This window comes from Eurypyga helias, unplaced genomic scaffold, assembly GCF_000690775.1.
Source record: "Eurypyga helias isolate BGI_N326 unplaced genomic scaffold, ASM69077v1 scaffold46297, whole genome shotgun sequence".
Lineage (NCBI taxonomy): Eukaryota > Metazoa > Chordata > Aves > Eurypygiformes > Eurypygidae > Eurypyga > Eurypyga helias.
The window spans coordinates 1-13,017 of NW_010260831.1; the positions used below are offsets into that span (position 1 = coordinate 1).

At 49.5% G+C, this 13,017-nt stretch overlaps 1 protein-coding gene across 1 annotated transcript; it reads left to right on the forward strand.

Moving 5' to 3' along the window:
* Positions 1–30: 30 nt before the first annotated feature.
* Positions 31–12,626, forward strand: DDX11 (DEAD/H (Asp-Glu-Ala-Asp/His) box helicase 11; the record flags this gene model as incomplete). Its single annotated transcript, XM_010155143.1, is given in 16 exon segments — positions 31–66; positions 956–1,042; positions 2,646–2,803; positions 3,889–3,934; positions 4,784–4,891; positions 5,589–5,676; positions 6,146–6,348; positions 7,093–7,245; positions 7,343–7,389; positions 8,160–8,239; positions 9,486–9,530; positions 9,657–9,724; positions 10,758–10,796; positions 11,263–11,386; positions 11,920–12,054; positions 12,514–12,626. Coding segments are annotated over 16 exon segments (1,530 nt in total), but the record flags the coding sequence as incomplete, so codon positions are not given.
* Positions 12,627–13,017: the final 391 nt, after the last annotated feature.

The following is a 13,017-nucleotide window of genomic DNA, read 5'->3' on the forward strand; positions in this document are numbered from 1 at the left end:
GACAGGCTGAAGGTTGGGGATGCTCTTAGGTAGAGGATGGAGCAGGATGCGGTGGACAGGCTGAAGGTTGGGGATGCTCTTAGGTAGAGGATGGAGCAGGATGCGGTGGACAGGCTGAAGGTTGGGGATGCTCTTAGGTAGAGGATGGAGCAGGATGCGGTGGACAGGCTGAAGGTTGGGGATGCTCTTAGGTAGAGGATGGAGCAGGATGCGGTGGACAGGCTGAAGGTTGGGGATGCTCTTAGGTAGAGGATGGAGCAGGATGCGGTGGACAGGCTGAAGGTTGGGGATGCTCTTAGGTAGAGGATGGAGCAGGATGCGGTGGACAGGCTGAAGGTTGGGGATGCTCTTAGGTAGAGGATGGAGCAGGATGCGGTGGACAGGCTGAAGGTTGGGGATGCTCTTAGGTAGAGGATGGAGCAGGATGCGGTGGACAGGCTGAAGGTTGGGGATGCTCTTAGGTAGAGGATGGAGCAGGATGCGGTGGACAGGCTGAAGGTTGGGGATGCTCTTAGGTAGAGGATGGAGCAGGATGCGGTGGACAGGCTGAAGGTTGGGGATGCTCTTAGGTAGAGGATGGAGCAGGATGCGGTGGACAGGCTGAAGGTTGGGGATGCTTGTAGGTAGAGGATGGGTAAAATAACGAGGCATGAGGGTCAGGCAGGCTGATATCCCTGGTGACCACTGGGAAAAGAAGTGAGGGTGGTCTTCGTCTTTCATGGGACCTTCAGTTTTAGAAGGGATGAGCCATCCCTTGTGTAAGATGGGAAACTGTATCGCTCTGAACACAGTAACACAGAACAGGCGTGTGTGCAGTCCTGGAGAAAGGGGCTGTGTGCTGGCCACCTTCTTTCAAACTTAATTTTCTTCTATACCCAGGGGATAGGAAAGTCATTATACCCAGGGTTTAGGACTAAATACACTTCATCCTTCTTTCACTCTCCTTTTACTTTAGGAAGAGCAGATCAGGAGGAAAAAGCGAGAAGAACGTCTGGAGAAAATTCGCCATAATGTGCAGTTAAAATATGCAGCGAAGAGGAAGGTGAGCTGTCCCGCGGCGATCAGAACTTTCTGTTTTGGTTGCCTTCAGCACTATTCACACTTGTCTATATCTGCGACTTACGCTGAATGTTCCGACCCCTCTCTTTGTTTTAGGCAGCTGATGAAATAGGCCATCCAAAATTTTTGGTTAGATTTTGGTTTTAAAGTACAGTTGTGAAAAACAATTTTCGCCTGGAGAATTTCTTGTGTAATGCCTGTGTGTGGATAGAGAAGGGGTGTGTTCTGATGGCCTTCTGGCCTCTGTTTTTCTTTTAAAAGCTGTAATACTTGGGTTTATTTTTTTTTGGCTAAGCTCTCTGTTTTATGAGCATGTGTGAATACTCTGTACTTCTGGAATAAAACCTACTGAACTGTGATTAAACTTAAGATCATGGGAACAGAAGACTCCTCCAAAAAAAAACCAGGTCAGGCTTTGGTCCGACTTTGCCCACTGCAAAGGAACAATGGTATTTGTTTACTTTCACAGCAAACCTGATTGTATTGTTCAGAAATGTCTCTTTTCTACATATAAAAAGTTCACAGATATATTTCCTTGCCATTTAGATGGGTGCACTGGCTTCACTACTCCTGACTCTAAGAGCTTTCTGATGGTATGAGTCCCAGCTTCCCAGAAATACCCACTCCAGGTCACTAAACAGGCAGATTTAGTCGGCTGCCAGGCCGTTAGTTTCTAGTCTGCTCCATCTCAAGTGCAGTGCTGTATTTCGGTCAACTCCTGTTAAAAGGATAAGGCAGAAAGAGCAAAGGTTCAGAGGTGGATGGCAAATAAAAACATAAGTGGAATAAAGAACTTCTGTCTTGTAAAAAGAGGATGAAGAGCACGTGAAATGAGAAGTATGATAAATAGCAAGAAAGCAAACGAGAGAAGTATTGGAGAGATTTGGAAAAGGAACTGATTCATCTCTTCTGTAGTGCTCACTAACTGCATTTCTTCATGATTTAGTGGTAAAAGAATGCTCATTGAAGTTGGGAGATACTGTTTTCAGATTGGAAAAATGAACTCTTCTTTATCAGAACACAGAGTTAATTCAAAAACTATTTTTCAACTGTTTAATGGAATTTTTATAGAGGGGTAGACATGTGGTAGAATAACTGGAGAAATAGAGTAACAGAATAATAGAACAGTACATAACTGGAGGACCAAACAGCAAGAGAAGTCTTGTGCTCTGTGTTCTAAAGCAGGTGCCGAGTTTATCCTGGCTCTGAGTTAAGTGTGGACAGAGTGTTCGATTATATCCTTATATGTTTGGTGGGATGGGTTTACTTACACACGTTTTTCTCTGGCAGACATCTTCTATGGGCCACTTCAAGCAACTAATACTGGGTTAGCTGGATGTTGTCATTTCAGGATCTATTAGTTCAGTGGGGCTCTTGCACAGAAGGTTCTTTATGTTTCTCCCTTGGCTGTTGGTAACAGCTGTAGGGTGGAACAGCTTTGGACACCCTTGGCACTCTTGCTTCTCCTGCTGGTGTCCTGCCCAGTGAGGGATTGTGCTGTCTCCTCCCCTGCCCATAGCTTAAAGTGATGTGTGTGCTTCCTCTCCTTCTGTGCGAGAAATAACGTGATCCTGTGCCCCTTTCAGAGATCTGAGGAGGATGAGACAAAGCGCCTTCTTCAGCTCAGCAAGGAGGTTCTTTCAGAGGGAGCGGGAGAGGAGGTTCTGGAGCAGCTGGATTGTAATGAGGAAGAGCTGATTCTTGCTGAATATGAGAGTGATGAAGAAAAGAAGGCGGTATCTGGGTAAGGACAAGGACTGAGGGGGTTCTGTGCCAAGGAAATGTTTTCTGTGTCGTTTCTGGCTTGCCTTGATTAAAGAGATTTCACCTGTGATTGTGCAGATCTGGAGTTTCTCCCCCAGTCAAGCTGTGTGAGGTGGGGGTTGGTTTGCTTCATGGGTTGGTTTGGTGTTTTGGGGGGATTCTGGGTTTTTCTAAGCTTTTGTTTGACTGATCTGAGTGACCTGAAGTGTTTTCTGAGAAAGTCCATCTTTCTCAAAATGTGTGGTGATGTCCATGCCTGGTTTCCCAAAGAATGCCTCTGGGTTCTGAGTGAATGAGGTGAGATCCAGTTCCTCGCATTAAAAAAAGTGAAATGGAACTCGGGGCATCCGAGGAAGCTGTCAGTCCCACAGATCAGCACTGGCACCTTTCGATACACTGAAGGGGGAGACGTTCACACGTCCGAAGATGGAGTTTCAGCGTGCAAACCCCACGCTCACTTTTCTCTCTCATGCATTTCCCGTATGCAGAAAGCAGGAAGCCATAAAAAAAATCAAATACATTTAAACTGCAAATTTACTAATTAGTACCTAGAAAGATCCCCCTGCCTTAAAAATTGCAAAACACTTAAATACTTCGTTTATATATAGTTTATCAGACATTAAACTGCTGTTGCCTTTGAGGAACGCTGTGGCAGCTAAGTATCTTCCCGAAGGTTTTCTTTATGCAGTAGCTTGAGGGTGGCAGATTGTATCTAAAGGGAAAGTTTAAGATAAATAAATAAATAAATGAGCACTGATTAGCTAATGCCCAGGGCTTAGAAGCCCCAGATTTAAAAGAAAAAACCCATACATTTCTTAAAGTTGCTAAAGATACAGCCCTGCAGATGGGTTTCTTTCAAAGAGCAAGTCTTGACTTGATTGTGCATGCTGACGCTATTCTTAAAACGTCAATTTATCTTTTATCTCCTGAGTTACGGTCTGAGGCTCTTCTTGAAAATACAATAACCATCTCTCTTGGGACCCCTCTCTTGTAGTAGAGCACCATTTGATTCTCACTGCCAGCGATCTGCTGAAAGAAAACTGTTTGTGCTTTCTCTTTTCTTAGGCTGGAGGAAGACGATGATGATTTGGAAGAGGAGCATGTGACTAAGGTGAGATGAGGAAAGCAGATAGTGCCACTTCGTAGAACAGTGTAGGAGTGGGAAGAATTAGGGTTTCCTCACACCCTTCCCAGAGTCCTGCGGTACAGAAGGATTCAGGAACTGCCATGTTTATAGATACCAGCAACCAGTTCTGCTGTGCTCATCTCCTCCTGGACTACACTGGCTGCCTCAGCATCTTGCTCTGCTAACGCTGCTGAATTTTTGCTGTGGCTTGCTGTAAAAACACACTGCAAGAAACAGGGGTTTTTAGTACTCTCCAACGGTGAGTCCCTGTTTTTATAGGGACCTTGGAAAATTAAATGGAAACAAAGGCAAATGCATAGGAGAAAACAAAGAGAAGGCTGTTGGCCTCAACAGTTGTGAGGTGACACTCAAATCATAGAATCACAGAATGGTTTGGGTTGCAAGGGACCATAAAGATCACCCAGTTCCAACCCCCCTGCCATGGGCAGGGACACCTTCCACTAGACCAGGTTGCTCAAAGCCTCATCCAGCCTGGCCTTGGACACTTCCAGGGATGGGGCATCCACAGCTTCTCTGGGCAACCTGTGCCAGTGCCTCACCACCCTCTCTGTGAAGAATTTCTTCCTGATATAAAATCTAATCCTCCTCCCTTTCAATTTAAACCCATTACCCCTTGTCCTGTCACTACAGGCCCTTGTAAAAAGTTCCCCCCAGCTTCCTTGTAGGCCCTTGTAAGCCCAAATGTGTGCCTTCCCTTGTGTTTTTGAAGGTTTGAGCAAGATGAACCTTGTTGAGGTGCTTGTCTGCTTCCTTGCAGGGTTGGGATTATCTTTCACATTCTTCTTGTCTTCGCTCTGTTCTTGCTCACTGTAGATTTACTACTGCAGCCGCACTCATTCCCAGCTGTCGCAGTTTGTGCACGAGGTGCAAAAAAGTCCTTTCGGCAAAGACACGCGTCTGGTCTCCTTGGGATCCAGGCAGGTATGTGCTGTCGTTCACAAGGGACTCGTGTGAGAGACTTGGTGAGGAGGTGTGTGGGTGTGATGCCAACAGGAGGCGTCTCGGGGTCTGACTGAATCTCCTGTTGAAAAACTGAAGCGGTCGTGACACAGATCCGCACGATGTACGTTCCTCTGTGAGCTGTTTTGGCTGTTCATCCTTTGATACTGATGCAAAAATCTGTTTTACCTGTTTGTATGTTGAGTGTTACAGAGGTTGGAGTCACTGGGAAGGTGCTCCTCTTAGTATTACTTCTGGCACCATTTTTTACAAGCTGCTGTGTAGCAGCGAGCCATCTCAGTGCACCTTTTCTCGCTTCTTTTTTCCTCCTTGCTAAGTGTTTATGGGTTTTGAGCACATTTGTAGCAGATAGTATGCACAGTGTCTGACCGATAGCCTTTTCCATTTTGGAATCTGCCCCATCTCTGGCTGTCTTCAAGGCCAGGCTGGATGAGGCTTGGAGCAACCTGGTCTAGTGGAAGGTGTCCCTGCCCATGGCAGGGGGGTTGGAACTGGATGGTCTTTAAGGTCCCTTCCAACCCAAACCCTTCTGTGATTCTGTGATTAAGATTGCTTTAAAGAAATCCTTTATTTCGCAGCAAAGGGTGCACAAGGGGGCACTTAATGACCCCCTGCTGCTTAATGACCCCCTACTGCTTCCTCTCTTTGCATGTCCAAGAACCTGTGTGTGAATGAGGAGGTGCGACGCCTGGGGGCTCTCCAGCTCATCAGTGATCGCTGCATGGAGATGCAAAAGAACAAGCATGGTAGGAACACTTCCAGCCTGGGGAAGCAATGGCTGATGAAGCTGGCACGGGAGTTTGGAGGCAGTGCGTGCTGCCAGTGAGAGAGTGGTAGGAGCTTGGAAGTGGTAGGTTGGAGCGGCAGAGCTAGAGATCCTCAGCGCTTTTAATTTTCTGGGCCTCCAGGCTGGCATGCTGAGGTCTGTGTGCATTTCCTGAGTGTCCTAAGTGGGTCAGGACTTCTGCAGCAGAAGGATGCCTGTTTTTGTGAGTTGGTACTAGAAATGCTGGAAAATGTCCCGTGGCTAAATCTGATTGGCAAGAGTAGTGTCCACTGTGGAGCTGGAAATGTTACTGCTGAATAATGTTTGAATAGATGATGGGTCAAAAATTCACATGATAAAACATGCTTTGAAATCCAAGAGGTTCTGCAAACTTGACTCTTTTAGGCTATTGTGTGTTGCTCATGTCTTCCTTTGGCTTCTGCTGGCAGAAAAGAAGAGTGACAAAGAGATGGAAGGGAAGAAGAGACGTGTGAGTCGCACCGTGTGCCCGTTCTACTCCTACGAGCAGATGCAGTTTCTCCGCGATGAGGTTCTAGTGGAAGTGAAGGACATTGAGCAGTTGGTGGCTTTGGGAAGAGAGACCAAAGCCTGCCCATACTACGGGAGTCGATATGCCATTCCTGACAGGCTTGTAGCAGGATTAATGCCAGGGCCTCTAAGAATGAACCAATTGCCATCTCCTTCCGCTGCTATTACTCAGTATTGTGGGAGCTTGTAAGCAGGCTGTGTTTCTGTCAGCTGTACTTTTGCTAAGAAAGCAGAGGAAAGTAAGAATATATCCATTTGAAGTGAATAGGGGGACTGTGAGTATGTCTCAGCATTCTGAAATTTGTAGCAGGATTAATGCCAGGGCCTCTAAGAATGAACCAATTGCCATCTCCTTCCGCTGCTATTACTCAGTATTGTGGGAGCTTGTAAGCAGGCTGTGTTTCTGTCAGCTGTACTTTTGCTAAGAAAGCAGAGGAAAGTAAGAATATATCCATTTGAAGTGAATAGGGGGACTGTGAGTATGTCTCAGCATTCTGAAATACTCGAAAGACTCGCTAAGTTAGAGGCAGTGCTCACGTATGGGTGTAAGCCTAGCTCCTGCACTGCTTCTCTTCCACGCTTGGTTCTCTATCAGAAGACACTCTTTGAGTGCTTCAGAGGAGATTTGGAATGTAACCTGAGCTGATATACAGTTGTAGCATGCTCATTTCTCTTCAGCCCCTCTGGAGTGTGTGCTCCTGTCTCTGTTCTTGCCTTTCCCATAGCAAGAGTAACTTGGCTGAATTCTCTGTGGCCACCTGATAGGGGCCTGTAATGAGTGGTTGGGAGTGCCTGAAGTGTGTAAGGATGAGAGCTGGAATCAGAGCAGTGTGTGCTTCTCTGGTAGCTGGTGGTGCTGCCCTATCAGATGCTCTTGCATGAGCCTACCAGGAACGCTGCTGGGATCAAGTTGAAGGACCAGGTCGTCATCATTGATGAGGCCCACAACCTCATAGACACCATCACCTGTATCCATAGTGCGGAGGTCAGTGGCTCTCAGGTGAGTCGTAGCTTGGCGTCTTAATCCTGAGTGAGCTCTGCATCCAGCCCTTTCTTGACCCCTTTGCAATAACAGCTCCTCTTTTTGGTTTGTGCAGCTGTGCTGTGCCCACTCCCAGCTGTTGCAGTACATGGAGCGATACAGGTGAGTATCTCGGAGCACAACGGTGCCAGGCCGTGTGGATGCCACGGCTTGTCTCATGTCGTAGGGCCTTTCTTGCTTTTCCCCAGTGGAAAGTTATTTGGATTAATACTTTTGCAGATGAAAAGCCACTTGCTTCATTATCTCTGTCTAGAATCCGTCTAAGTCAGGCTCCTGGGGCTGGTATTAAGCAGCGAGAAGGGGAATACCCTGAGGATTGTGGCTTTCCCTTATCCTCTCAGTTCCTTTCCCAATATCTCCCTCTAATCGCTCCTGCTTTGTGATGCAGAGTTTCAAAAGATTCAGCCTTTCATGTCTCTCCTGCACCTTAGTTTTTCATGTGCTGGCTGGCACTATGGCAGAGGGGGAAGCTGTATGTGGGGTTTGGCTCTGGCCAAAGCGTGCGTCTTGTCATCCCTGCAGCGGTTGATGACTGTGTCAAAGCTAACAGCTCGAAGTTGTGGAGCCTTACTGCAACAGGGGCTTGAGCTGTCACTGCCACTGTAATAACCAGCTGTAATTAACGTGTGAGGAGAAAGGCGACGGCAGGAACAGTGTGGGGTGCATGGGGAGGGCTCTGGGGTGACCTTGGGCAGGATATCTGGGGGCCTGTGCCCTGACACAAACAGGGACAGTGAGCCTGGAAGAAATCATTCTTGGTTCCTGTCTCCTGAAAATGAAAGGGAGTTCAGGTACCTGTCTCTGCAGCTCAGCTGCTGTGAGTTAGTCCCTGAAGAAGTTTTGGAGCCTGATACCTGTCTCATGTTTCATAGGAAACGCTTGAAGGCGAAGAACTTGATGTATATTAAGCAGATCCTATATTTGCTGGAGCGGTTTGTGGCTGTGCTGGGAGGTAAGGAAACCTGTTCCATCTCCAGGGATCCTGGTAGACTCTGAGCTAGTTGGTGCTTCCTCTTCCCCCTCTGCAGAGGCTGTGGGGAATGCTGCTCATTTATGGGTTCAGATGCCAGTGATTTTATTTCTTACGCTGTTTTGTGACGTGGGGATGTCGACTGGGATCTGCCTGAACCCCTCTGGTTAGCTGAGGAGCAGCAGATGACATAGTAAGTTGGTAGAGGCAGTTTCCCTCTCTTTCTGCGTGGTTTTCCGATCTGATTTGTGTGGGGACAAGGTAGGATGGTCAGTGAGGAACACAGCAGACGGGTGATGGTGATCAGGACAGCACGAGAGCTGCACAGCATACATCTCCTGGGTCATCTGGTGGCATGGGCCCTACCTGTGTCAGGCGTGCCTTTGCAGAATGAGCCTTCTGTGAGTGGTGCCTTTCCTTTAGGGAAAAATACAATTTTACTGAGATTTTTAAATCCACTGGCATTTGCAGGGCTCCTTTCCTCTGTGGAGCCGATCACGAGACCTCGGTGTGCCTTGAGGAGAGCCTGTCATAAGTTTGGGAAGAACTTCCTCCTTGCCCAGGGGATGGGCAGCAATTCGGGGTGGGAGCCTGGTGGTGCCCTCTGCCCTTCTCTCAGATGTGTACTTCTCTCCCCCCTCACCCTGTTCTCTTCCCCACGCTCAGTTAAGTGCTTTCATCAGAAAATGCAGCCCGTGTACAGCTTGAGGCTGCAGAAGTGGGATGTGAGGTGGATGTTAAACACCAGGACATAAAACGCAGCGAGTGGCAGCAGTTAATTCCCTTCTGGTTGTCAGGGTCTGGGCATGGAGCCGTCCTCAGGTTTTCCCCTTCTTCCCAGTCGCCTGCCAGCCTAGCGCCTCCCAGCTCCCGGCTGCTGCATTGAGGAGGGGTGAGGGATGCACTGCAGTCCCTGTCCACCTTCGCGGCATGACGACTGCCTAGCGTGCCAGCATCTGCGTGCACCCGCTGTAACTGCTGCCTCCTGCTACAGAAGGGATGTAGGTGGTGTTTCTTAGGATGCAGCAGCACAGGGCTGCCCTAGAGAGCAAATTAAAACCAAGCAGAAGCTGATGTTTTGTCTGTACAGCTACATTTTGCAGATGTACGGTTACCTCTTGGGTTTTGTCCTGGTGTGGTGTCCCTTTCAGCTCAGTCGTTAGTCTCTTGCCTAATTTTAAGACAGACCCATTGTAAACCTTCCTTGAATTGGTTTCGTGTTTTACAGGCAATGTGAACCAAAATCCCAGCTTTCAGGCAGTTTCCCAACCAGGTAAGACAGGAGCGAACCCCTGGGGTACGCAGCCATCAGTCAGGGACATGGGTGTGGGCAGTAAGGGGCTGCAGGCCCAGCAGCTCATGATTTTTGTTTTCTCCTTTTCCCTCCTTTTTCTTTCAGGGACAGTGCTAAAATCCATCAATGACTTTCTATTTCAGAGCCAGATCGACAATATCAACCTCTTCAAGGTAATGCAGGTGGTGACACCTGCTAGGGCACAGGGGCGGTGGCTTGTTTGAAGTTACCGTGTGTGGGGGCTGGCACAATCTGCTTTCTAGCATTCCCCAGTGTACAGATCTCTGCTGCTGCTGTCTGGGTAACAGCACATTAAAGCTGGATGGGGAGGAGGAAGCAAGCAGTTGAACATAGGTAAGTGCAGAGGCTGTCTGTAGGCAAAGAAAGGTTTAAGGGTTGAGGGTGAAGAAACTATACTACTCCAATAACCCATCCCTCAAACCTCCAAGCACAGCCCTTAGCACAGGGTGTTTCTGCTCTGGAAGCAATGCCTTTGTTGTCCGGGGGGAGCGCTCACAAGGAACTGTGCAGCCGTCCCTAAGAACACATCAAGAAGAATGGGCAGAGAGTGGATCGAGCGCAGCCCTGAGGAGAAGGACTTGGGAGTACTGGTGGATGAAAAGCTGGACATGAGCCGGCCGTGTGCGCTGGCAGCCCAGAAAGCCAACCGTATCCTGGGCTGCATCAGGAGAAATGTGGCCAGCAGGTCGAGGGAGGGGATTCTCCCCCTCTGTTCTGCTCTTGTGAGACCCCACCTGGAGAGCTGCATCCAGCTGTGGAACCCCCAATATCAGAAGGATATAGACCAGTTGGAACGAGTCCAGAGGAGGCCACGAAGATGCTCCGAGGGCTGGAGCCCCTCTGCTATGGGAACAGGCTGAGAGAGTTGGGCTTGTTCAGCCTGGAGAAGAGAAGGCTCCGGGGAGACCTTATAGCCCCTTCCAGTACCTGAAGGGGCTACAAGGAAGCTGGGGGGGACTTTTTACAAGGGCCTGTAGTGACAGGACAAGGGGGAATGGGTTTAAATTGAAAGTGGGGAGATTTAGATTAGATATCGGGAAGAAGTTCTTCCTGGAGAGGGAGGTGAGGCACTGGCACAGGTTGCCCAGAGAAGCTGTGGATGCCCCATCCCTGGAAGTGTTCAAGGCCAGGCTGGATGAGGCTTTGAGCAACCTGGTCTAGTGTTTTTCTGTCTTCCTCCAACAGGTTCAGCGTTACTGCGAGAAGAGCCTCATCAGTAGGAAGGTACTGCCCATACACCTTCATGGTCAGCAGCGTTGAGGTGCTGCTTCACACAGAGTTTGAAGTGGAAGATGCAGCAGCTGGGGTGGGAGCCCGTCTTCTCCACCCTGCTGTGCAAAACAAAAGGCTTCCTGCAAAAAGCACTGTGTGGGCAGGTTTCCTTTTGCTTATATGGCAAAGAAACGTGCAGCATGCTGTACCACGGTATTCCGGTGGGTGCTAATCCTGTGCTGCTTGGCCTCAAACCTGCCAGGCTGCACTGCACTGGAGGAACAAACATCAGAGACTTGTTTTGGTTCAGCGGGTGGAGGGTAGTAACAGGCACCCTGGGCTGCGCTGGTAGATTCTGACTGGGCTGGTTTGTGAGCACCTAGCCAGGAACTTGACCCGTGCAGGCCAGCAAACCTGTTTTTGTCTTGCCTGGTCCCTGCTGTTGGTAGTCTTAGTGTTTCTGGCTTTCGCTTGGCAGCTTTTCGGGTTTGTGGAGCGATACGGAGGCCCTGCCACAGCTGTGAAGACTGCCAAGGAGAATCAGAAGTTGGCTGGTTTGCAGAACTTTCTTCTGACCCTCCAGCAGGGATCTGATAAGGAGGGTGAGTTCATACAACTTCCACTTGGGTGTCTTGTGGGCAAAGAGAGGCTGTGGAACCTGCATCTGTCCGCGTGAGGAAGGGAGGAGGGAGGCGGATTTGAGGAGCAATAGGCTGCAGAAGCTGTCATGCGCATGTGTTTTTTAATACGTGAGACTAGATGACCTGGGCAACTGCCTGTATGATCGGATGATCTCCTGAGGTCCCCGAGTGATCGCCGAATGATGCCATTCCAGGTCTGTGTGCACTGCAGGCACTCAAGCTTTGCCCTGCTGTGACCTGCTGGCTCTGGGACCTGAGTTTCCATGGGTAGCTCTGTGGGGCCAGCTACAAAAGCCAGGTCTCTGGTTTATTTTTTCTTAACGATGTGACAGAATTTGGGTTCTGTCCTCTACTGGGTCTTTGTTCTCTGCCTGCACATGTCGAGCAGGTACCGTGCTCCTGTAGAAAGGACCCAGGTGTATTTTGTGCTTAGTCCCTGTCTTTAGAAACGTGGCCTAAGTGGCCTGCCTCTCCTTTTCTCCTCTGGCCAGCAGGTATTCTCCAGAGCCCTCCCGTGGAGGCTGGGAATGAGCAGCTCCGAACAGCCTCTCCGCTGATGCAGATTGAAGGGTTTCTCTCAGCCCTCACGAATGCGGACCGAGATGGCCGAGTCATTCTCAACAGGCAAGGTACTGGACCGGGTGAGCTGGGGAGAGGGGGCATGAGTCGCAGGCGGGCACTTCGCTGGCAGTGAGGGAGGGATACGGAGGCTGGAGGGGGCTGGCAGCCCTGACGGAATATATCTGTGCTGTCCGTGATGTAGGCTGGCAGGTTTGGTCTGTGTGAGGGCTCCGTGAGCCCAAAGGAATTTGTAGCCAAGGACACTAGGGCCAGGGTTTGCAGAGCTCTGCTCCCACTTCGGATGTCGATTTTTGTCTTGCAATTTATTGCACCTCTGCCACAGCTCCAGGAAGATTAGGAAGCAGCCGGTAACTTCCAGGGTGGCGTTACCTGCTGCTGCCCCTGGCAGAGTCCTTGTTTTGAGAGGTGGGGACCTCCCAGAATACCCCGGGCAGGATGGAGAATGTCTCATATCCCTGAGTGTGTGTCACAGCTCGTTCCTGATGCTGTCTTGTTCCTTTTCCCAGGCACGGTTGGTCAGAGCAGCCTCAAATTCCTCTTGCTGAATCCAGCTGTCCACTTTGCCAAGGTGGTGGAAGAATGCCGTGCTGTAATCATTGCCGGGGGCACCATGCAGCCGGTGAGGGACTAAGGATGCTATGCCGAGCTCTCGGGGGGTCGCCAGGGCTATCTGCAAGCAGGCATGGAAAGACAGCAGCTTGGTCCCTCTGGGATGTGCACTTCCCATGGCATTCCCTTTCCTACCTCCCTTTTGATCTCCCTGCTACGGTTTCCTTGGATGAGGCATCGCACTGCCTGTTTATTCAAAATTGAGGTCGTGGTAGTTTGGAACTACCACAGACAGTCAGAGGACCCTTTAAAACTATCTGACCTGAAGGGACAGGGGTCCCATGGGGACCATCCCAGAGGGTCTGTCAGAGAGATCAAGACTTGGGTATTGGTGTGGTGGCAGGATCCATCTCTTCAGCTTCTCCTGTTGCTTTAGTGTGTAGGAGACAGCGTGTTTGTGT